This window comes from Manis javanica, chromosome 2, assembly GCF_040802235.1.
Source record: "Manis javanica isolate MJ-LG chromosome 2, MJ_LKY, whole genome shotgun sequence".
Classification (NCBI taxonomy): Eukaryota; Metazoa; Chordata; class Mammalia; order Pholidota; family Manidae; genus Manis; species Manis javanica.
Genome location: NC_133157.1, coordinates 137631830 through 137656944, shown reverse-complemented (window position 1 = coordinate 137656944; position 25115 = coordinate 137631830). Strand labels below are relative to the sequence as shown.

The 25115-nt window shown below is 38.1% G+C and overlaps 1 protein-coding gene across 1 annotated transcript in view; it reads right to left on the bottom strand.

Annotated features, from left to right (window-relative positions):
* SNTG1 (syntrophin gamma 1) overlaps positions 1 to 25115 on the bottom strand; it is an 832887-nt gene that overhangs the window by 260717 nt on the left and 547055 nt on the right. Inside the window, exons 6-8 of the mRNA XM_073229494.1 lie at positions 24247 to 24304; positions 23400 to 23443; positions 23266 to 23307 (exon numbers count right to left, since the gene is read on the bottom strand). Of these exons, the coding sequence (XP_073085595.1) occupies positions 23266 to 23307; positions 23400 to 23443; positions 24247 to 24304 (144 nt within the window). The remainder of the gene's footprint in view (positions 1 to 23265; positions 23308 to 23399; positions 23444 to 24246; positions 24305 to 25115) is intronic.

Below are 25115 nucleotides of genomic sequence, written 5' to 3'. Positions count from 1 at the left end.
ACTTCCTGCTGAAATGAAAATCTGATTTCCATTTTCAAAAAAATTAACTCAAAACCCTCTTTATTGTCATATAACAAAGTTTCAGAAGAAAAAAGAAGCAAAACATCTTATTTAAATCCAAATCCCTGTATTGACTTGCCTGAGACAACACATTTTCTACTTGGGAAGGTGTCTGTTCACTCCAGCTGCTATAACAAAATACCCCAGACTGGGTGGAAGGCTCACAAAAATTAGAAATTTCTCACAGTTCTACAGGCTGAAAGTCCAAGATCAGCATGCCGGCAGGTGGGCTGAAGGTGCTCTTCAGGGCTGCAGACTTGCATCTTCACATGAGGAAGTGGTTGGGGAGCTCCAGGGGACTCTCACAAGGACACTAATCACATTCACAAGGGCTCCATTCTCAGCCCCTCCGCACCTCTGTAAGACCCCACCTCCTGATGCAGTCACACTGACACTAGAATTTCAACAATGGATTTTGGGGAGACACAGATATTCAGTCCATAGCAGAGAGCCTTCGATTTGTCTTTTGATAGATAATCCTGAAAGGGTCAAAGATGCTTTTTTCTTTATCATTTTGATATCCAGAACCAGGAACTGGAGATTTCCTATGAGTTTGTCCACATAAACATCATTGGTTCTACTAAGTCAGGTATGATCATTTCTGTCACATAGTTTTATAGCAGCTCCCAGACATTTTGAAAGGTAAACATACATACATAGGATATCTTTCTACCTAAAGTCACCCAAAGAGGCATAGATCTTGGGTTTTTTCCCTTTCTGATTCCCAGATCTCTGACCCAGAGAATCATGTCTGTTGTCGAGATGACTTTCAGAAGCACCTTGGGCTTCCTGAGATATCTCAGAATGACTTCAGAACACACTACTACAGAAGCCTCTTGGTAAATCATCTGGTAGAGCCTGGGTCAAAATGTGAATTCTAGAAGGCTTCACACTGCCACAGGATCATAGTGAAGTGTTCACAATCTGGAGGGCTAATGCTATTTGCTCTTCATTAGTGAGAACTACCCACATTGAGAGTGACAGATGAATGCCTCCCCCTGTCTCATTTATTTTTGTATTCTATAAAATGGCATAATCTCAACTTCCACAAAAATCATCTGCCTCCTGATGTGTCTGTCTGTCCAATGCTCTGTTGTTCCTTTCTTCCATCTTTTTGGGTCACTGGTTAAATCCTTACTTATGGTAGACCCTGACTAGCATCACTACTTCTGCTGGGCACAGTGCTTGCTTTGATTATACCACTTCTTCCCTTGTGTAGTGGCAGTGAAAGTGTTCTGAGAGGCATTTTCTTACAGGTAGCAGTGCATTATTCCTTGCATTCTGATATTTTAAAAGCATTTTTTCCAAAACATTATTTTGTAGGGTTTTTATTCCCTTAATGGGCTCTCCCCTATAGCCTAAGATATGAATCCACAAGTGTTATGGAAGCCTGAAAGAAAAATCTAATCTGAATAATTATGACCATTCTCAGTATCACTTCTCCATTTTCATAAATTTGCCTACACCTTCTTTTTTGTAAATGCCATGATTTGGGCATATATATCTACTGAGTCATGAAAGAATGCATGGAAATGGGTGTGCTCTTCTTTCTGTTTTTCAATTTTAATAGACTTTCTTAGAACACTTTTAGGTTGACAGAAAGAATGTGAAGAAAGTTCCCGCTGCATCTCACATGGAGTATTTTCTATTATTAAGATGTGCCCCAGTGTGGTACATTTGTTACAACTGATGAGCCTATGTTGATTCATTGTTATTAACTAAGTCCTATAGTTAGGGCCATTGGAAGTTACTGCTTGTGTTGTATAGTTCTACAGGTTTGCTAAAAGTGTGTGCTCTTTTAAATAAAAGAATTGAACATTTCAGCTGGAAAAGGAATTAAAAGTTATCTGTTTCAAACTCTTCATCTATCAGATAACAAAAACAGGGGTCAGGGAGATTTAGGCCATGTATGTACATCACACATGGAAAGTGTCCACAACAAAAATTTAACTTAAGTCTTCTAACTTCCATTCTCATATACTTTCTTCTCATTGCCTTACAGTTTAATCATTTCTTTTTTAAATTTTTTATTAAGGTGTAATTGATATACACTCTAATGAAGGTTTCACATGAAAAAACAATGTGGTTACTACATTTACTCATATTATCAAGTCCCCACCCATACCCCAATGCAGTCACTGTCCATCAGTGCAGCAAGATTCCACAGATTCACCATGTGACTTCTCTGTGCTACACTGTTCTCCCCATAATCCCCCATACCATGTGTATTAAACATAATACCCTTCAAGCCCCTTCTCACTACCTCCCCACCCGCCCTCCCACACCCCTTCCCTTTGGTAACCACTAGTTCATTCTTGGAGTCTGTGAGTCTGCTGCCATTTTGTTCCTTCAGTTTTGCTTCATTGTTGTACTACATAAATGAGGGAAATCATTTCGGATTTGTCTTTCTCTGCCTGGCTTATTTCACTGAGCATAATGTTCTCCAGCTCCATCCATGTTGTTGCAAATGGTAGGATTTGTTTCTTTCTTATGGCTGAATAGTATTCCGTTGTGCATATGCACCACATCTTCTTTAGCCATTCATATACTGATGGACACTTAGGTTGCTTCCATATCTTGGCTATTGTAAAAAGAGCTGTGATAAACATAGGGGTGCATATGTCTTTTTGAGTCTGAGAAGTAGTATTCCTTGGGTAAATTCCAAGGAGTGAGATTCCTGGGTCAAATGGTATTTCTATTTTTAGTTTTTTGAGGAACCTCCATATTGCTTTCCATAATGGTTGAACTAGCTTACATTCCCACCAACAGTGTAAGAGGGTTCCCCTTTCTCTGCATCCTCACCAGCATTTGTTGTTCTAAGTTTTTTTGATGCTGGTCATCCTTACTGGTGTGAGGTGATATCTCATTGTGCTTTTAATTTGCATTTCCCTAATGATACGTGACATGGAGCATCTTTTCATGTGTCTGTTGGCCATCTGAATTTCTTTAGAGAACTGTCTCTCATATCCTCTGCCCATTTGTTAAACAGGTTATTTGCTTTTTGGGTGTTGAGGCATGTAAGTTCTTTATACATTTTGGATGTTAACCACTTGTCAGATATGTCATTTACAAATATATTCTCCCATATTGTAGGATGCCCTTTAGTTCTGTTGATAGTGTCCTTTTCCATACAGAAACTTTTTAGTTTGATGTAGTCCCATGAGTTCATTTTTTCTTTTGTTTCCCTTTCTCGAGGAGATGTGTTCAGGAAGAAGTTGCTCATGCTTATATTCAGAAGATGCTTGCCTATGTTGTCTTCAAAGATTTTTATGGTTTCATGACTTATATTCAAGTCTTTAATCCATTTCAAGTTTACTTTTGTGTATGGGGTTAATCCAGTTTCATTCTCTTGCATGTAGCTGTCCAGTTTTTCCAACACCAGCTCTTGAAGAGGCTGTCATTTCCCCATTGTATGTGCATGGCTTCTTTATCATATAATAATTGACCATATGTGGTTGGGTTTACATCAGGGCTCTCTAGTCTGTTCTATTGGTCTATGGATATGTTCTTGTGCCAGTACCAAATTGTCTTGATTACTGTGGCTTTGAAGTTGAGCTTGAAGTTAGGGAGCATAATTCCCTCTGCTCTATTCTTCCTTCTCAGGATTCCTTTGGCTATTTGGGGTGTTTTGTGGTTCCATATGAAATTTAGCATCATTTTCCCTACTTTGTTGAAGAATGCTGTTGGTATTTTGATAGCAATTGTATTGAATCTTCAGATTGCTTAAGGCATGGCCATTTTGACAATATTAATTCTTCCTACCCATGAGCATGGGATGTGTTTCCATTTATTGGTATCATCTTTAATTTCTCTTAAAAGTGTCTTGTAGTTTTCAGAGTATAGATCTTTCACTTCCTTGGTTAGGTTTATTCATAGCTATTTTATTATTTTTGATGCAATTGTGAATGGAATTGTTTTCCTGATTTCTCTCTCTGCTAGTTCTTTGTTAGTGTATAGGAATGCGACAGATTTCTGTGTATTAATTTTGTATCCTGAAACTTTACTGAATTCAGATATTAAGCCTAGTAGTTTTGGAGTGGATTCTTTAGGGTTTTTTATGTACAATATCATGTCATCTACAAACAGGGGTGGTTTAACTTCTTCCTTGCCAATCTGGATGCCTTTAATTTCTTTGTGTTGTATGATTGCCATGGCTAGGACTTCCAGTACTATGTTGAATAGAAGTGAGGAAAGTGGTCATCATTGTCTTGTTACTGATCTTAAAGGAAAAGCTTTCAGCTTCTTGCTGTTAAGTATGATGTTGGCTGCGGGTTTGTCATATATGGCCTTTATTATGTTGAGGTACTTGACCTCTATAACCATTTTGTTGAGAGTTTTTATCATGAATGGATGTTGAATTTTGTCAAATGCTTTTTCAGCATCTATGGAGATGATCATGTGGTTTTTATCCTTCTTTTTGTTGATGTGATAGTTGATGTTGATGGACTTTCTAATGTTGTACTATCCTTGTATCCCTGTAATAAATCCTACTTGATCATGGTGGATGATCTTTTTGATGTATTTTTGAATTTGGTTTGCTAATATTTTGTTGATTATTTTTGCAGCTACATCATCAGGGATATTGGTCTGTAATTTTCCTTTTTTGTACTGTCTTTGCCTGGTTTTGGTATTAGAGTGATGCTGGACTTATAGAATGAGTTTGGAAGTATTCCCTCCACTTCTATTTTTTTGAAAACTTTAAGGAGAATGAATATTAGGTCTTCACTAAATGTTTGATAAAATTCAGCAGTGAAGCCAACTGGTCCAGGTGTTTTGTTCTTAGGTAGTTTTTTGATTACTGGTTCAATTTTGTTGCTGGTAATTGGTCTGTTCAGATTTTCTGTTTCTTACTCAGTCAGCTTTGGAAGGTTGTATTTTTCTAGAAAGTTGTCCATTTCTTTTAGGTTATCAAGTTTGTTAGCATATAATTTTTCATAGTATTCTCTAATAATTCTTTGTATTTCTGTGGTGTCCATAGTGATTTTTCATTTCTCATTTCTAATTCTGTTTATGTGTGTAGACTCTCTTTTTTTCTTGATAAGTTTGGCTAGGGATTTCTCTAGTTTGTTTATTTTCTCAAAGAACCAGCTCTTGCTTTCATCAATTCTTTCTATTGTTTTATTCTTCTCATTTTATTTATTTCTGCTCTAATCTTTATAATGTCCCTCCTTCTGCTGACTAAGGGCCTCATTTGTTCTTCTTTTTCTAGTTTCATTAATTATGAGTTTAGACTGCTTATATGGGATTGTTCTTTCCTGAGGCAGGCCTGTATTGCAATATACTTTCCTCTTACATGGCCTTGGCTGCATCCCACGGATTTTGTGGTGTTGAATTATTGTTGTCATTTGTCTCCATATATTGCTTGATCTCTGTTTTTATTTGTTCATTCATCCATTGGTTATTTAGGAGCATGTTGTGAAGCTTCTATGTGCTTGTGGGATTTTTCAGTTCCTTTGCATAATTTATTCCTAGTTTCATAACTTTGTGGTCTGAGAAACTGGTTGGTACAATTTCAATCTTTTTGAATTTACTGAGGCTCTTTTTGTGGCCTAGTATATGATCTATTCTTGAAAATGTTCCATGTGCACTTAAGAAGAATGTGTATTCTGTTGCATTTGGGTGTAGAGTTTTGTAGATGTCTGTTAGGTCCATCTGTTCTAATGTGTTGTTCAATGCCTCTCTCTTCTTACTTATTTTCTGTCTGGTTGATTTGTCCTTTAGAGTGAGTGGAGTGTTGAAGTCTCCTAGAATGAATGCATTGCATTCTATTTCCCCTTTTAATTCAGTGAGTATCTGTTTCACATATGTAGGTGGTGCTCCTGTGTTGGCAGCATAGGTATTTATAATGGTTATACCTTCTTGTTGGTTTGACCCCTTTATCATTATGCAATGTCCTTTGTCTCTTGTGACTTTCTTTGTTTTGAAGTCTATTTTGTCTGATACAAGTACTGCAACTCCTGATTTTTTCTCCCTATTAGTTGCATGAAATATTTTTTTCTATCCCTTCATTTTTAGTCTGTGTATCACTTTGGGTTTAAAGTGAGTCTCTCGTAGGTAGCATACAGATGGGTCTTATTTTTTAATCCATTCAGTGACCCTATGTCTTTTGATTGGTGCATTCAGTCCATTTACATTTAGGGTGATTATCGATAGGTATGTACTTAATGCTATTGCAGACTTTAGATTCATGGTTACCGAAGGTTGAAGGTTAACTTCCTTATTATCTAAGAGTCTAACTTAACTCACTTAATACGCTATTACATACATAATCTAAGGTTCTTTTCTTTTACTCCTCCTTTGTCTTCCTCCTCCATTCTTTATATATTAGGTGTCATATTCTGTCCTCTTTGTCTATCCCTTAATTGACTTTGGTAATATTTAATTTAATTTTGCATTTGCTTAGTAGTTAACTGTTCCACTTTCTTTACTGTGGTTTTATTACCTCTGGTGACAGTTTTTAAACCTTAGGAAAACTTCAATCTATAGTAGTCTCTCCAAAAGAGTCTGTGGAGTTGGTTTGTTGGAGGTAAATTCTCTCAGCTTCTGCTTATCTGGAAATTGTTTAACCCCTCTTTCAAATTTAAATGATAATCTTGCCAGACAATATAATCCTGATTCCAGGCCCTTCTACTTCATTGCATTAAATACATCATGCCACTCCCTTTTGGCCTGTAAGGTTTCTGCTGAGAAGTCTGATGTTAGCCTGATGGGCATTCCATTGTATGTGATCTTATTTCTCTCTCTGGTTACTTTTAGTAGTCTGTCCTCATCCTTGATCTTTGTCATTTTAATTACTACATGTCTTGGTGTTGCCTTCCTTGGGTTCTCTGTGCTGGGAGATCTGTGCATCTTCATGGCCTGAGAGACTATCTCCTTCCCAAGATTGGGGAAGTTTTCACCAATTACCTCCTCAAAGACACTTTCTATCCCTTTCTCTCTCTTCTTCTTCTTCTGGTACCCCTATAATGTGAATATTGTTCCATTTGGATTGGTCACACAGTTCTCTCAATATTCTATCATTCTTAGAGATCCTTTTATCTCTCTGTGCCTCAGCTTCTTTGTATTCTTCTTCTCTAGTTTCTATTTCATTAGCTGTCTCCTCCACCATATCCAATCTGCTTTTAATTCCCTCCATTGTGGTCTTCAATGATTGGATCTCTGACCGGAATTCATTCTTGATGTCTTGAATATCTTTCCATACCTCCATTAGCATGTTAATGAATTTTATTTTGAACTCCCTTTGAGGAAGAGTCATGAGTTCAATGTCATCTTTCTCAGAAGTTATATTAATTTTACTCTGGACCAGGTTCCTTTGGCATTTCATACTTGTATATGGCACCCTTTAGTGTCCAGAAGCTCTACTCTCTGGAGATGCTCAGCCCCTGAAGCAATGTCTCAGGGTAGGGTCGCAGGGTACTGGTATTGGTGCCTCGGGGGGAGGAAAGAGCTGTTTCCTGCTTCCTGGCTGCTATGCCTGTCTCCACTGCCTGGACCTGTGGGCCGAGGACCCAGGTATAAGCCTCTATACTTTTCATTTTTAGTTGCTGTAAACAGATTTTCCCTCTGGCTGGCCTAATGCCAGAGTATGGTTTGCCAGTTTGCCAGCCAGGTGGGACTGGCCAGGAGAAAGATGCAGTAGGCTGCCTATCACAAAGGGGGTTCTTGGAGCTGTGTAGCCAGCCAGGGAGCTGGAGCACTTGGAAATCATGAAAGCTCCCAACCTACTGGGAAGAGTGCACCTGGAAAATTTTGTCTACCTGTCCTTTCTCCTGAGCAGTAAGCTCTGTACAATCATTGCCCCTGTAGCAGCCCTTTTGCTAAGGGCTCCCTTCTTAGGAAGTCTCTCAGACTGGCTGCCTTTCTTTTATCCCAGAGCAGCCAGATATGGATTCCTGCTTTCCACAAGTGGCTGGAATCTCAGTCTCTCCAGGAATTCTGCCTGTGTTAGCTTTCCAAACCCTGATCATGAGAGTATCATGCAGCCACCATGAAATGTAGGTTTGTCTTCCCAGAGAAGATCTCCGGAGTTAGGTATTCAGCAGTTCCAGGCCTCCACTCCTTCCCCATTCTTTTTCTCCAGCCAGTGAGCTGGGGTGGGGCTTTGGTCTAGCCGGCCCACCGCTTTGGTATGTCACCCTGTGTTTTTCTCCAGGTGTATTCAGTCTGGCGCAGTCCTCTTTCCTGGTGCTCTTTCAGTATTAGCTGTATTAATTATATGTTCGTTATATGCAGTTTTAGGAGGAAGCCTCTTTCTCACCTCTCATGCCACCATTTTTAATCTCTTTTCACAGTTTAACCATTTTGAGAATAAAATGTCAGCTATATGAAAAATGTATAATCTGTTTAGCACACATCTCCCTCCTCATTCTAACTTGGAGAACAGGAATGTGACCGAGAAGAAAGAGTCTTTGCAGGAGGTGTGAAAAGAATATTGAGACACTTGCCAACACCTCACCAGTCACTGTCTCCTCTCAGGTCTCCTTGTGCCTACTGCTCTGTGTCCTCTGTGCCTGGTCCTGTAAATGAAAATTGGCTGGTGTCCCACTAAATCATCAGTGTATCACACTTGATTTTGTCTCCTTATTAAGGCAGCTACAAAATTGGGTCTTTGAGCTATGCAAGACAATAAATAAGGATTTGATGAGAATTAGTAGCTAGAAGTAAAGAGCATGAGAGCATGCACTTTAATTAGAGTGTCACCTATCTTGTCTATATTCATAGATTGATAAGGGGACAGACCTGTGGATCTAGCAGAGAAGCAACTCTTAAGGGTGTTAATTTAACAGTAAGTATGTAAGTATGGCAAGTTCTGGATATTTTATTTCTTTTCAAAATCAGAGATAGCATAAACAATATTTGGCACCTTTTTGTCTTTGCATTTAACTTTTCCTGAACCAGTGAGAAACATTAGAAGTTAGATTATTTCATACATGACTTTCCTTGGCGGTAGTTAATTCAATAAAGAAGAGTCCACTATGTTTTGCATTCTTAAGGAAATATTAACCAGTTAGACCTCAATACTTATTTCCAAACTGAGAACAAATTGAGAATCATTAGCAATTAGGTAAAACATGATTTGTAACTCAATGATATTTTAATCTTTTTGCCAAGATATAAAATGATTTGTGTTCCCACATCATATTCTAAATATGTTCCTTGGTAACTCATAAAACCTCCTAAATTGTTCCAATACATAAATTGATGCCTAATTTTCAGATGATATGAAAATACCCTTGTAATGTTATTTTCTGATTATTCTAAACTAAAAAAGAACATGTTCTTTTTATTCCAGTGGAAATTTTAAATTAAGCATGTGTCATGAAAATGAAAATGCTATTAATCAGTATTTTGTATTACTTTTATTAGAATTTGTTTTCATTAAATATGTCACTTTAACTTTCATAATTTGACCTATTCATTCTGCTTTTGCAAGAATTATACAATTTTTTAGAGTTTGGTTCAGAATCATAAATTCAGAATCAGGGTAATAGTTATTTGCACATCTAATTATCTAATATTTTCTATCAATGAAACCATAAAAATAAAAAGCAGAAGATCCTCTTGTTTAGGACCCATAAATCCCAAACCCAAAGCCAGAAAAGTACTTTTAGAAGGACACCCCTGGAATCATGAACCATCGTGCTGTTTCACCTTGTGATGTAAATTTCTTATTAGAATTCTAAATTCTAATAGGATGGAAATTTCAACTATACAAATATATTCTCATTTCCAAGTATCTGGATTATAGAATCAGGATACAAGTTCTGCTAGAGCTAAATCTTATTTTATTTTATGTCTAGTGAGCATAGATAGATCACTATTGTTATATTTTGAAGAACTTTAGAAATCAATTTTTTAAGTATTTTCCTTTCCTAATAATTGTTTGTATATTTTCTTAATTATTAAACATAGAAGAAATGATGTCTACATGGCAATAAGTTCAAAGACAAATAAAGTTAAACTCCTTCTTGTCATACAAAAGATTCAGATTCAGTACATTTCACATAGACGGCACTCAGAAAATATTGGTATGTGATCAGTTTACCTGTTTATCTATGTATCTCTAACTTTGTCTATTATCTACCAATCTACCACTTATCTACCTACCTATCTATCATCTATCTATGGACAGCTAGATATAGAGATAACAATCCATGTAATGTGTCCAGTCTTTAGTGGGAAGGTAGACGAAGCAGAATCAAGCTTAACATCAGCAGCAGCAATAGGTCCAACTTCCTTGAAAAAAAGTGGTACATTAGGGACTTCCAGCGTCTTGGGAACACAACTCATAGATTACAAAACACAGTCACAATGAAAATGAAAAGTGATACCCTACAATGATGAGTGAGGGAACTTTATTTTCCAACAGCCCTGCCCCCCCAAACATGGGTGCCCACCCTGATTTCTGGTTGGAAGTGGTGAAGGAGCCTGGGGTGCACAGCAGAGTCATCATTAGTTTGAAGTCTGTATGGGGAGCTGCTGGGGGCCAGCAAGGTCCCAACAAGACACTACCCAGTAGTGGCTCCTGGGGTGAATAGGGAGAAAAGTGCCAGTGAGAAGCAATATTAGTTTATGACACAAATAATATATAACTTTGCTTAATCACCAGATCTGTGCTAGGAGTTCCATATTTATTACTCTCCTGAAGTTCTTATGCAAGTTACTATTAGTTTATTTTACAGTTGAGTAAGAGAGAAAGAGAAGAGGTTTAGTTCTTTTGCCTGAAATTACCATGTTAGTGAGTGTTTGAGCTAGGATTTGTATACAATTGTTTCTGAGCTTGTGGACCTTCTACCCTCATTATCCTGCTATGTTCCCCACCACATCATATGCAAAACAACACTGTTCCAATCTTTTTCAATAAGGAAACTTTGGGAGCTTCTCTTCCTTAGCAAGCCTCTGGTGAGAAGAATGCTCTGGGTGGGGTGGGTGAAGCCCAGCACTGAATGACTGCACACTCAGACTGTTAATATGAGAAACTGATAGACGCAAAGTCTGTGATCATCTAATTCTAGGCTTTTGGTTGAGAACCCCATTAATAATTCTACAGAGTGCCCACAGTGGACAGCATGGGTTCCCCCTTCTACATAGAGCAAACCTTATAATTCCAACATGGACATAATAACTATACCATTGCAGGCATCCTGCAAGTGAAGCTAATCAGGCTAAATGCATAATTTCTAACATTGTCAATGAATAATGTAGGTGAATAAAGGAAAAGTTACATGCACAATCAACACTCTGTCACACGTACCCAATTGTTTTTGAATTTGGAGCTCTATGGGAATCACTGACTTGGAATAAGGACTGGGAAGTCAGCATGCTCTAACTTCACCCACATCCTCTGAGCTTGTGCCTTTTTCTGCCCATGTGAGTCAAATTTAAACTCTTAATTAATATCTCAGTCCTACTGAGGTGTAAGTAAGTCTATTTGTTTAGATTATTAGCAGTGAGGACTAAAGCATCAGGAAATTAAATGTTGGAACTAAATAAGAATATCAGTACTTATGTTTGAAAGTTGATAAAATTAAGCCTGTCAGAAAAATTAATTTACTGTGAAGGACTACACATTATTTGCCATATGATCCTAAATTCCTTTGAACCAGGATGAGCACCATTAAGAAGTGTCATTATTTGCACATTCAAATCTTTGATGCCACACTGATCTGTTTAATCAAAACTTCATCACAGTTTGTCTGAGCATGCTGCCTGCCTTTGAAGGGCCAGCTGCAAACCTGAACCCATCTAACAGCATGTGGCTTTAAAATACAATGCACTGTTTTGCTCCCTGTATAATGAGCTTAAAACTACTTTACACTTTTGGAAAAAAAAACCCTTAATTTAAAATATCTTTGCTTCCATGGCTCTATTTCAAATCTGCACATGAGTCTGCTGAACAGGGAGCTCTGTGTCCTGCTGTTTGTTCATTTGTCTAAAAACCTGTTTAAAAGTATGACTTTTCTTGATACATACATGTAGCAAACTCGAGACTTGAAATTCTTATTTTTTATATCGTGTTCACCAGAGTGGCAATAGGGGAGCCTAAGTAAGATTCTCCATAAGCAAGACAGGTCATAAATACTAACAAATCTTGATTGGTTATTCTGAGTGCTCACAACAGAGAACCCTCTCTTGTCACTACCTGTGGAATAGGGCTTTTTACAGACAGTTGAGATTGCCTCTTTGAGATTTGAAATGTGTAAACATATCGGAAGTTTTCTACAAATAGCTCTTAACAGAGGAGTAATGTATTCAAAAACCAAATAAAGTAGAGTGGTGATAGGCAAAAGGCTTACAGTATTTTTCCCTTGTCTGACCCTTGAATATAAACTATTAAATGTAACTTCTCTATATCTTCCCATGTAAGTTGATATAGAAATTCAGTGGGGTTCTATGAATAGTATTGAACTACCATAACAAATGTTTCCCAAAACACCAATCATGGTTCTGTTCCTTTCTGTGCTATTTCTTCCATCATCTCACCATCCGCAGAGGAAGCTCCTCAACTTTCCAGTTTCTCCCAGAGTACAGTTTAGAGGTTACCTACAAAAGAGCCACTTGAGCTGGTTGTTAAAAATTCCTGCACTCGGGCAGAGCCAACATGGCGGCGTGAGTAGAGCAGCGGAAATCTCCTACCAAAACCACATATATTTATGAAAATATAACAAAGATAACTCTTCCTAGAATAGAGACCAGAGGACACAGGACAACATCTAGACCACATCCACACCAGCGAGAACCCAGCGCCTCGCGAAGCGGGTAAGATACAAGCCCCAGCCTGGTGGGACCCAAGAGCCCCTCCCCCCAGATCCCAGTGGGAGGAGAGGAGTCAGAGCAGGGAGGGAGAGGGAGCCCAGGACTGCTAAACACCCAGCCCTAGCCATCCACATCAGAGTGCAGACACAGTGCATGTGTGGGGTCCTGGATACTAGGGAAACAGAACAGCAAGACTGGTGAGCAGGTCCCTAAGGCAGGCACCCAAGGACAAAGAAAAGCAAAAGGGTTTTTTAAAAAAATTATTTATTTAATTTTTTTTGCTTTGTTTTGTTTTGTTTTGGTGAGTGCTTTTTGGAAGTCTGAAAGGGACAGGGAGGGACACTTAGTCCAGAGGCAGGGAATCTGCGGATCTCTGGGAAGTCTAAACCCGTGGGCAGCAGGGAGCACCACTGCCTCCGTGGAAGGACCTCACGGAGATAAATACCCTCCCAGCCACTCCACCTCCAACGTGGCTCCACCATTTTGGAGCAGAAGCCCGAGCCAGGGCACGCTCAGAGCAAAAGTGGAGATAAACTCCATAGCAGACAGGCAGGAATCAGAAGACCTGTCTGTGCACAGCTGCCCAGAAAAAGCCATTAGAGGTCACTGTTCTCCCAGGAGAGGAAGGCCACAAACCAACAAGAAGGGAAATTCTTCCAGCCATCACTCGTGCCAGCTCTGCAAACCATTTCTATCATCATGAAAAGGCAAAATTACAGGCAAATCAAGATAACAGAGATAACACCAGAGAAGGAGACAGACCTAACCAGTCTTCCTGAAGAAGAATTCAAAATAAAAGTCATAAACGTGCTGATGGAGATGCAGAGAAATACGCAAGAGCTAAGGGATGAAGTACGGACGAAGATTACAGATGCCAGGAAGGAGATTACAGAAGTGAAACAAACTCTGGAAGGATTTATAAGAAGAATGAATAAGGTGCAAGAGGCCATTGATGGAATAGAAACCAGAGAACAGGAACGCATAGACGCTGACACAGAGAGAGATAAAAGGATCTCCAGAAGTGAAACAATATTAAGAGAACTGTGTGACCAATCCAAAAGGAACAATGTCCGTCTTATAGGGGTCCACAAGAAGATGAGAGAGGAAAAGGGATAGAAAGTGTCGTCGAAGAAATAATTGCTGAAAACTTCTCCAAACTGGGGGAGGAAATAATTGAACAGACCACGGAATTACACAGAACCCCCAACAGAAAGGACACAAGGAGGACAACACCAAGACACATAATAATTAAAATGGCAAAGATCAAGGACAAGGAAAGAGTTTTAAAGGCAGCTAGAGAGAAAAAGGTCACCTATAAAGGAAAACCCATCAGGCTATCATCAGACTTTTCAACAGAAACCTTACAGGCCAGAAGAGAATGGCATGACATATTTATTGCAATGAAACAGAAGGGCCTTGAACCAAGGATACTGTATCCATCACTATTATCATTTAAATATGAAGGAGGGATTAAACAATTCCCAGACAAGCAAAAGTTGAGTGAATTTGCTTCCCACAAACCACCTCTACAGGGTATTTTAGAGGGACTGTTCTAGACGGGAGCACCCATACGACTAAACAGATGTCACCAGAGAAAATAAAATCACAGCAAAGAAAGCAGACCAAACAAATACTAACTAAAGGCAAAAAATAAAATCAACTACCCACTAAAAGCAGTTAAAGATAACACAAAAGAACACAGAATAAAAAAACCAACATAAAAGAATGAAGGGGGGGCAGAGCCAGGATGGTGGCGTGAGTAGAGCAGCGGAAAACTCCTCACAAAACCACATATATACATGAAAATATAACAAAGACAACTCTTCCTAAAATAGAGACCATAGGACACAGGACAACATCCAGACAACATCCACACCTGAGAGAACTCAGCGCCTTGTGAAGGGGAAGAGGAAGGCCACAAACCAACAAGAAGGAAAGCTCTCCCAGCTGTCACTCATACCAGCTCTGCAAACTATCTCTATCACCATGAAAAGGCAAAACTACAGGCAGACAAAGATCACAGAGACAACACCTGAGAAGGAGACAGACCTAAACAGTCTTCCTGAAAAAGAATTCAAAATAAAAACTCATGATCATGCTGATGGAGATGCAGAGAAAAATGCAAGAGCAATGGGATGAGATGCAGAGAAATATGCAAGAGCAATGGGATGAAGTCTGGAGGGAGATCACAGATGTCAGGAATGAGATCACAGAAGTGAAACAATCCCTGGAAGGATTTATAAGCAGAATGGATAAGATGCAAGAGGCCATTGAAGGAATAGAAACCAGAGAACAGGAACGTATAGAAGCTGACATAGAGAGAGATAAAAGGATCTCCAGGAATGAAACAACACTAAGAGAACTATGTGACCACTCCAAAAGGAATAATATTCGTATTATAGGGGTACCTGAAGAAGAAGAAAGAGGAAAAGGGATAGGAAGTCTCTTTGAAGAAATAATTGCTGAAAACTTCCCCAAACTGGGGGAGGAAATAATCGAACAGACCACGGAAATACACAGAAACCCCAACAGAAAGGATCCAAGGAGGACAACACTAAGACACATAATAATTAAAATGGCAAATATCAAGGACAAGGAAAGAGCTTTAAAGTCAGCTAGAGAGAAAAAGGTCACCTATAAAGGAAAACCCATCAGGCTATCATCAGACTTCTCGACAGAAACCCTACAGGCCAGAAGAGAATGGCATGATATACGTAATGCAATGAAACAGAAGGGCCTTGAACCAAGGATACTGTATCCAGCACGACTATCATTTAAATATGATGGCGGGATTAAACAATTCCCAGACAAGCAAAAGCTAAGGGAATTTGTTTCCCACAAACCACCTCTAAAGCACATCTTACAGGGACTGCTCTAGATAGAAGCACTCCTAAAAAGAGCACAGAACAAAACACACAACTTATGAAGAACAGAGGAGGAGAAATAAGAAGGGAGAGAAGAAAAGAATCTCCAGACAGTGTATATAACAGCTCAATAAGAGAGCTAAGTTAGGCAGTAAGATAATAAAGAAGCTAACCTTGAACCTTTTGTAACTATGAATCTAAAGCCTGCAATAGCAATAAGTGCATATCTCTCAATAGTCACCCTAAATGTAAATGGACTTAATGCACCAATCAAAAGACACAGAGTAATAGAATGGATTAAAAACCAAGACCCACCTATATGACGCTTACAGGAAACTCACCTCAAACCCAAAGACATGCACAGACTAAAAGTCAAGGGATGGAAAAACATATTTCAGGCAAACAACACTGAGAAGAAAGCAGGGGTTGCAGTACTAATATCAGACAAAATAGACTTCAAAACAAAGAAAGTAACAAGAGATAAAGAAGGAGACACTAAATAATGATAAAGGGCTCAGTCCAACAAGAGGATATAACCATACTAAATATATATGCACCCATCACAGGAGCACCAGAATTTGTGAAATAAATACTAACAGAACTAAAGAGGGAAATAGAATGCAATGCATTCATTTTAGGAGAGTTAAACACACCACTCACCCCAAAGGATAGATCCACCAGGCAGAAAATAAGTAAGGACACACAGGCACTGAACAACACACTAGAACAGATGGACCTAATAGACATCTATAGAACTCTACATCCAAACGCAACAGGATATACATTCTTCTCATGTGCACATGGAACATTCTCCAGAATAGACCACATACTAGCTCACAAAAAGAGCCTCAGTAAATTCCAAAATATTGAAATTCTACCAACCAATTTTTCAGACCACAAAGGTATGAAAGTAGAAATAAATTCTACAAAGAAAACAAAAAGGCTCACAAACACATGGAGGCTTAACAAAATGCTTCTGAATAATCAATGGATCAATGAACAAATCAAAATAGAGATACAGGAATATATAGAAACAAATGACAACAACAACACAAAGCCCCAACTTCTGTGGGATGCAGCAAAAGCAGTCTTAAGAGGAAAGTATATAGCAATCCAGGCACACTTGAAAAAGGAAGAAAAATCACATATGAATAGTCTAACATCACAATTATCGAAACTGGAAAAAGAAGAACAAATGAGGCCTAAAGTCAGCAGAAGGAGGGACATAATAAAGATCAGAGAAGAAATAAACAAAATTGAGAAGAATAAAACAATAGTAAAAATCAACGAAACCAAGAACTGGTTCTTTGAGAAAATAAACAAATAGATAAGCCTTTAGCCAAACTTATTACGAGAAAAAGAGAATCAACACAAATCAACAGCAACAGAAATGAGAACGGAATAATCACGACAGACTCCACAGAAATACAAAGAATTATTAAAGACTACTATGAAAACCTATATGCTAACAAGCTGGAAAACCTAGAAGAAATGGACAACTTCCTAGAAAAATACAACCTCCCAAGACTGACCAAGGGAGAAACACAAAAGTTAAACAAACCAATTACGAGCAAAGAAATTGAAACGGTAATCAAAAAACTACCCAATAACAAAACCCCAGGGTGAGACGGATTACCTCAGAATTTTATCAGACACACAGAGAAGACATAATACCCATTCTCCTTAAAGTGTTCCAAAAATAGAAGAAGAGGGAATACTTCCAAACTCATTCTATGAAGCCAACATCACCCTAATACCAAAACCAGACAAAGATCCCACCAAAATAGAAAATTACAGACCAATATCCCTGATGAATGTAGATGCAAAAATACTCAATAAAATATTAACAAAGAGAATTCAACAGTATATCAAAAGGATCATACACCATGACCAAGTGGGATTCATCCCAGGGATGCAAGGATGGTACAACATTCGAAAATCCATCAACATCATCCACCACATCAACAAAAACAAAGTCAAAAACCACATGATCATCTCCATAGATGCTGAAAAAGCATTTGACAAAATTCAACATCCACTCATAATAAAAACTCTCAGGAAAATGGGAATAGAGAGCAAGTACCTCAACATAATAAAGGCCATATATCATAAACCCACAGCCAACAATAAACTGAACAGCAAGAAGCTGAAAGCATTTCCCCTGAGAACAGGAACCAGACAGGGATGCCCACTCTCCCCACTGTTATTTAACATAGTACTGGAGGTCCTAGCCACGGCAATCAGACAAAACAGAGAAACACAAGGAATCCAGATTGGTAAAGAAGAAGTTAAACTGTCACTATTTGCAGATGATATGATACTGCACATAAAAAACCCTAAAGACTCCATCCCAAAACTACTAGAACTGATATGAAAATACAGCAAAGTTGCAGGATACAAAATTAACACACAGAAATCTGTGGCTTTCCGATACACGAAGAATGAACCAATAGAAAGAGAAATCAGGAAAACAACTCCATTCACTATTGCATCAAAAAGAATAAAATACCTAGGAATAAACCTAACCAAAGAAGTGAAAGACCTATACCCTGAAAACTATAAGACACTCTTAAGAGAAGTTAAAGTGGCCACTAATAAATGGAAACTCATCCCATGCTCTTGGCTAGGAAAAATTAATATCATCAAAATGGCCATCCTGCCCAAAGCAATATACAGATTTGATACAATTCCCATCAAATTACCAGCAACATTCTTCAACGAACTGGAATAAATAGTTCAAAAATTCATATGGAAACACCAAAGACCCCGAATAACTAAAGCAATCCTGAGAAAGAAGAATAAAGTAGGGGGTGTCTCACTCCCCAACTTCAAGCTCTACTACAAAGCCATAGTAATCAAGACAATTTGGTACTAGCACAAGAACAGAGCCACAGACCAGTGGAACAGATTAGAGACTCTAGACATGAACCCAAACATATATGGTTAATTAATATTTGATAAAGGAGCCATGGACCTACAATGGGGAAATGACAGTCTCTTCAACAGATGGTACTGGCAAAACTGGACAGCTACATGTAAGAACATGAAACTGGACCACTGTCTAACCCCATACACAAAAGTAAATTCAAAATGCATCAAAGACCTGAATGTAAGTCATGAAACCATAAAACTCTTAGAGAAAAACATAGGCAAAAATCTCTTAGACAGAAACATAAGTGACCTCTTCTTGAACACATCTCCCCGAGCAAGGAGAACAACCCCAAAAATGAGCAAGTGGGTCTATATGAAGCTGAAAAGCTTCTGTAGAGCCAAAGGCAGCATCAATAGAACAAAAAGGTTCCCTACAGTATGGGTGAATATATTTGTAAATGACAGATCCAATAAAGGCTTGACGCCCAAAATATATAAAGAGCTCACCAACCTCAACAAACAAAAAACAAATAATCCAATTAAAAAATGGGCAGAGGAACTGAACAGACAGTTCTCCAAAAAACAAATACAAATGGCCAGCAGACACATGAAAAGATGCTCCACATTGCTAATTATCAGAGAAATGCAAATTAAAACCACAATGAGGTATCACCGCACACTAGTAAGGATGGCTACCATCGAAAAGAGAAACAACAACAAATGTGGTGAGGTTGTGGAGAAAGGGGAACCCTCCTACAATGCTGGTGGGAATGTAAATTAGTTCAACCATTGTGGAAAGCAGTATGGAGGTTCCTCAAAATTCTCAAAATAGACTTACCTTTTGACCCAGGAATTCCACTCCTAGGAATTTACCGTAAGAACACAGCACTCAAGTTTGAAAAAGACAGATGCACCCCTATGTTTATCACAGCACTATTTACAATAGCCAAGAATTGGAAGCAACCTAAATGGCCATCAGTAGATGAAAGGATAAAGAAGATGTGGTACATATACACAATGGAATATTACTCAGCCATAAGAAGAAAACAAATCCTACCATTTGCAACAACATGGATGGAGCTAGAGAGTATTATGCTCAGTGCAATAAGCCAAGCAGAGAAAGAGAAATACCAAATGATTTCACTCATCTGTGGAGTATAAAAACAAAGGAAAAACTGAAGGAACAAAACAGCAGCAGAATCACAAAACTCAAGAATGGACTATCAGGTACCAAAGGGAAAGGGACTGGGGAGGATGGGTGGGTAGGGAGGTATTGGGGGGGGAGAAGAAAGGGGGTATTATGATTAGCATGCATAATGGGGGTGTGGGAGAAAGGGGAGGGCTGTACAACAGAGAGAAGACAAGTAGTGATTCTACAACATTTTGCTATGCTGATGGACAGTGACTGTAAAGGGGTTTGTGGGGTACCTGGTATAGGGGAGAGCCTAGTAAGCATAATATTCTTCATGAAAGTGTAAATTAATGATAACAAAAAAAAAGAAAGTAAGAAAAGGGGCATTACTCCCTGATAGGATAAAACTAACTGTAAATCAGTGATTAATGCATGCTTTAAATATTCTTAGTTTTGATCACTTAAGGGGTGTCAGATGATTGGCTATGGAGGTACATTTTTCTGATAATATTCCTTTCTCTTAAAAAAAAAAAGCAGTTCCTGTGTGGTGATCTCCAATAAGTTCTTCACAATGGTATAAAGGCATATCAAAGTGTGGGCAAAGGGTTTGTTTGTGTTTATACAGAGGATCAAAGTCTAATTTGGCTACCCAGAAAACGAATTAAGATACGATATGAAGAAGAACTTCCAACATCAACATTCTCTGGAAGAGTCATTCCAGAAGATGATCATCAAAAAACTTCAACAAAGATCCTGGCACTGTTGCAGTTGTGGCTGCATTCATCCCACCAGTTTCTGGACTTGCCATTGAATGAAGAAGGAGGTGTCTAAGCTGACCTGTGCATACAGTAAAACAACAAATTTGACTGGATCTATACTGCCAGAACTCAACCAAGAATTAGGAGAAGTGCAAGTTGCAGCGCTCCAAAATCTTGCGACTATAGACTATCTACTGTTAAAAGAACATATGGGATGTGAACAGTTCCCAGGAACGTGTTGTTTTAATTTGTCTGATTTTTCTCTCAAACTATTCAAATTCAGTTAGACAATATCCATCATATAATTGATAAGTTTTCACAAATGCCTATGGTGCCTAACTGGTTTTCTTGGTTTCACTGGAGATGGCTGGTAATTGTCTGCTTTGGTTATGTAGCTGTATTCCTACTATGTTAACGTGTGTGTGCAATTTATTTAGTAGTTTCAAACCTATATATGCTTATGTTACTCTACAAGAAGATATGTCAAAGAAATAATCAATCTTCCCATGTTTTCTTCTGTCTGCTACTTCTATAGCTTTTCTTCTTCCTTCCTAATTACAACCCTTAAGTAGAATTCATGCCTCATATTGAAATTACCGAGTATCATAATTCTTCCAAGTGGTAAAGATACCTCAAGACAAATGCTGGGCATAGAGGCCACAGGGCATAAATCTGCAAAGAAGTAAAAAGCTAACCTTTTCAAACAATGTTGCTTCTCTCTCACTTACTTACTTTACATTTCCCTGTATTGCCCCGGAAGATATCTGTTAGCCAGAGATGGCTAAGAGTCCTCAAGGAAGGAACAACCTAATACAGGCACAGTCTCAGGGGGGCCATCAGGAGAGAAATTGGGGATCAACAGAGGGGAGGCTTAGAACCTCACATCCCCCTGTTTTGAGAGAAATCTGCATCTGTGGATGTTTTGTTGCCCTTGTCTAGCTTGGATTAATACTTAGTCTACAGGCACACACCTGATCATCTACATTTGCCCTCTTACAGCACTAAGTTATGTTTTCTACCTTTATCTTGCATCTACCTACCACTTCAGCATTTTATTAAAAATAATAATTATTATTATTATAATAATAAGGGAGAAATGTGGGATTCACATATAAATCAAGTATAAAAATCAAACGAATATTCATATTTGACCTGATTGTTTATAGTTCATAATGCGTGATCAAAACCGAAAGTTTCTGTGATGACTGCCCTTGCACTGTTCACCATGTAGGAACTTATTCACTATGTAAGAACTTGTTCACCATGTAAGAACTTGTTCGTTATGCTTCAGAAGATTGGAGACTGTTGAGAATTAGGCTTGGGGTTGATTAATGATTGTTCATTGAGTCCCCTATACAGAATTTTATTGTTGTTAACAACCATTTGATCAATAAGTATTAGAGAAGGCCTCTCAAAAAAAAAAAAATTCATGCGCTCAAGTAAACTGATTAAGTTAACATATCTGAGGTTGGGACTTCAAATCTGCACATTTAAGGACATCCAAGAAATGCCAAACTAAAAACTAATCAAGTTCTGAGTAGTGCCAAAACAAAATTTAGAGATCAAGCTCCTCTGAATTCTCTCTGTCTCACGCACACATACACACACACACACGCACACACACACGAGACAGGGACCATATATGTATTCAAGAGCATGGTGAGCGCCTCCGGAGGGGGCAGGGTAGGATATCTGTAGTCAGAGCAATGTAACTACATGCAAGGAAACCCCCCTACTAAACCTCTATGTTAAACATTGAGCTCTAGAATCATTCTTCAGTAAAATCAGTTAATGTTCCCCATATAAAGAAGATAGCACATGTTTTATTATGCTAATCATTTGTAACCATGTGTAAGATGCACTTTAGCACACTAAAAGTTCCATGTGCAGTCTTTCCTCCTTCAGATCTGACAAGGTGATTTTGCAAACTGAGCAACTAACTTAGCCTGCAGACCCAGCTGTAGATGCATAGTAAAAGGCAGGAAGAATTCCATCTTAAAGATAAGATTGCATTTTAACACCCAGGAAGTTCAAGAGTCAAGATTCTTTAGCAAGTAGACAGTATCTCAGCCCACCTTGGGGGCTGGGCAGGCAGCCTTTTGATGTGCTCCCAGACCAAGGCTCCGGTGTCCCAGAGAGAAATCAAGGCAGGAAATTCCTTACAGTTAAGTTAATTTTTAATATTCAGGAACCACTTAACAAGTCCCCACCCTAAGTTTTTTCATGTTCTCAAAAAATCCTCAACTGCTTATAAAACTCCCTAGACAACGCACCACTACAGACTCTCTTGTCCACTCCTGGCGTGAGCCGGGAGCTCTGTCCTTCCACCTTATCTCTAAATAAAAGCCTGCACCTTGTTCTCCTACCTTGACTGTTTGTGAAGCTCATTCTTCGGCTCCACAAACAAGAACCCCGGCATCACACACACACACAATCTTTACATGCTCTTCCAAATGTCCTTGCTACTGAGATTTTACATATATAAATTTGACCATTTATAAGCTTTTAAATATTTACAATGCTTCAGAGATAGCTTTTACCTAAATATATACTTAGTGGATATTAACTGGTAGGGATTAATAGAAAAACTGAAAAAACATAGTAGGCGATGTCTGTAGGTATTTATTTGAATTACATTTCATCCTGGGTGGTGCTATGGATCTGTTTCTAAGACTAAAAAAAAATTGAGATCATTTGAAAATCTGATAGCATACTTGAGCAATGTCCTAGTTTCTTAATGAATAAAATGAACAATTTTTATCAATGTATCCTTGTTCGCATATGGGAAAAATTGTGACATTAGAGAAAAGTAAAGAGAACTCACCACTTCTTCATGTCTGCATTTTCTCACATTAATTCCATTTATCTGCAGTGAAAGAAAAGCATAGCTTAATGTGGCATATTGTGAATTGGCCTTATGTTTTGCTTGCACATGGAGAACAATGATAAATTGCATACCTGTAGAATCGCATCCCCAATAAAAAGCAGTCCTGAAAGTTCCGCTATAACGACAAGGACAACTGATTATGTAAGGACTACTTTCTTCATGCCGGTGAAAGTTTTTTAATTAAATAAAGTCAAAACTGATCAAGAAAATTAAATGTTTTATACAAATCACAAGTAATGTAACAAAAACAATCACATGATTCAGCCCTGATATTAACACACATGCTGAGATGTTTCTATTTAATTCTCTGGTTTCAGATCTAACAGTTGACAAAAATCAGTTACTCTTCTGGATGAATGGATAAATCCTCCCATGTACAAATGAGTTTAAGGTGTCTGTGAAAAAGTTTAGAACTAGACTTTCAATCCAAAACCTATGGAATCGGCTACAATAACTTTTTAAAACATTATTTGTCTTACTGAGTTCAGTCAGTGCAACAGTTGCTTTGCAACTGCAGTTATTCCCCAGATGAGATTTCATGTGATAAGCTGAGATAAGTTGTATATGAGAACTGAAAAAAATATGTATTTGCAGTTGCCTATATTTGATGTGACTTGTTATCCTTACATTTGTCTACATGTTGGTTTAATGAAACAACTGCAAAGTTATTCAGTTCCTAGTTCACTCACAGTCACATGCTCTTTATTTTTCCTTGTTGCTTTCCTGTGAGAAAAGCCTCCCCCTGGAGTAATAAAGGGCACAGATTAAGGAATCAGACTAGGCCACTTACTGCTTGGTCAAGGGGACCCTGGAGCTAGTTGGGTACATGCTAATGTATCATTCTTAAAGTTCATCTTATTTTTCAATAATCATGATTTACAAAGGAATGGCTACAATATTATTCTCTTAACACTTTACCTCTTTGCTCCTTGGAGATTTTTGAAATGACAACTGGAATGTTATGTTCTGCTCCCCCCTGAAAAGAGAAAATCATATATTGTGCTTTTTATCATATGAAAAAAAAACACACACAAAAAAAAAACAAAAATTACAGCTAGGTATTAGTTAGGAAATAATACAAGTTATGAATAGTATGTTAATGGATAGCAGACAGAATTTAAATGAACTTATGAAATTCCTTTACTAAGTAGATAGCACTCTGAAGAAATTTTTCCATCTGGTTAGAATTTCACCATGACATCCAATTAACTAATAGCAATTGATTTTGAAAGTTTTCATTTTTCAAATGAAGCTCGGTCATGCCTTAAATAGGCATTCCCTTCAACAAGCAGCAGTGTTGCCCATTGCAGAAATTCTTGTTAAAGGTTCCAAAGACCATATAATCAAGTATTCCATTAAATGGATTAATCAGATAACCCATTTTCTGGCTAAGTTGCTCTTTGCTTGTGACCAAGCACAGACCCCTTTGGATGCTAAGTGACTAGAGGAAAATTTATCTGCACAAATTGATACAAAAATTGAGACTATGCATGTGCATGGTGGGGAAGTGATCATCCACATTACCTTAATTGTATTAGATTCCTCTTTGTGCAAAAGCACATACTGAACAATTAAGAGAATTAAGTGATTTGGCAAAAATACTTTTGTAGTGCATTGCTTAATGGACCAAATGAGATATATAAAAAAACAGAAAAACAAATAAGCCAAACATATGTAGAAAGAAAGAAAATAAATCCCTGAAATAACGGCATACAAAGTCTGTTTCTGTACTACAAAGTTGGGAAGGTTGAAAGCAATAGTTGAAACATCAAAAAAGTGCATTAAAG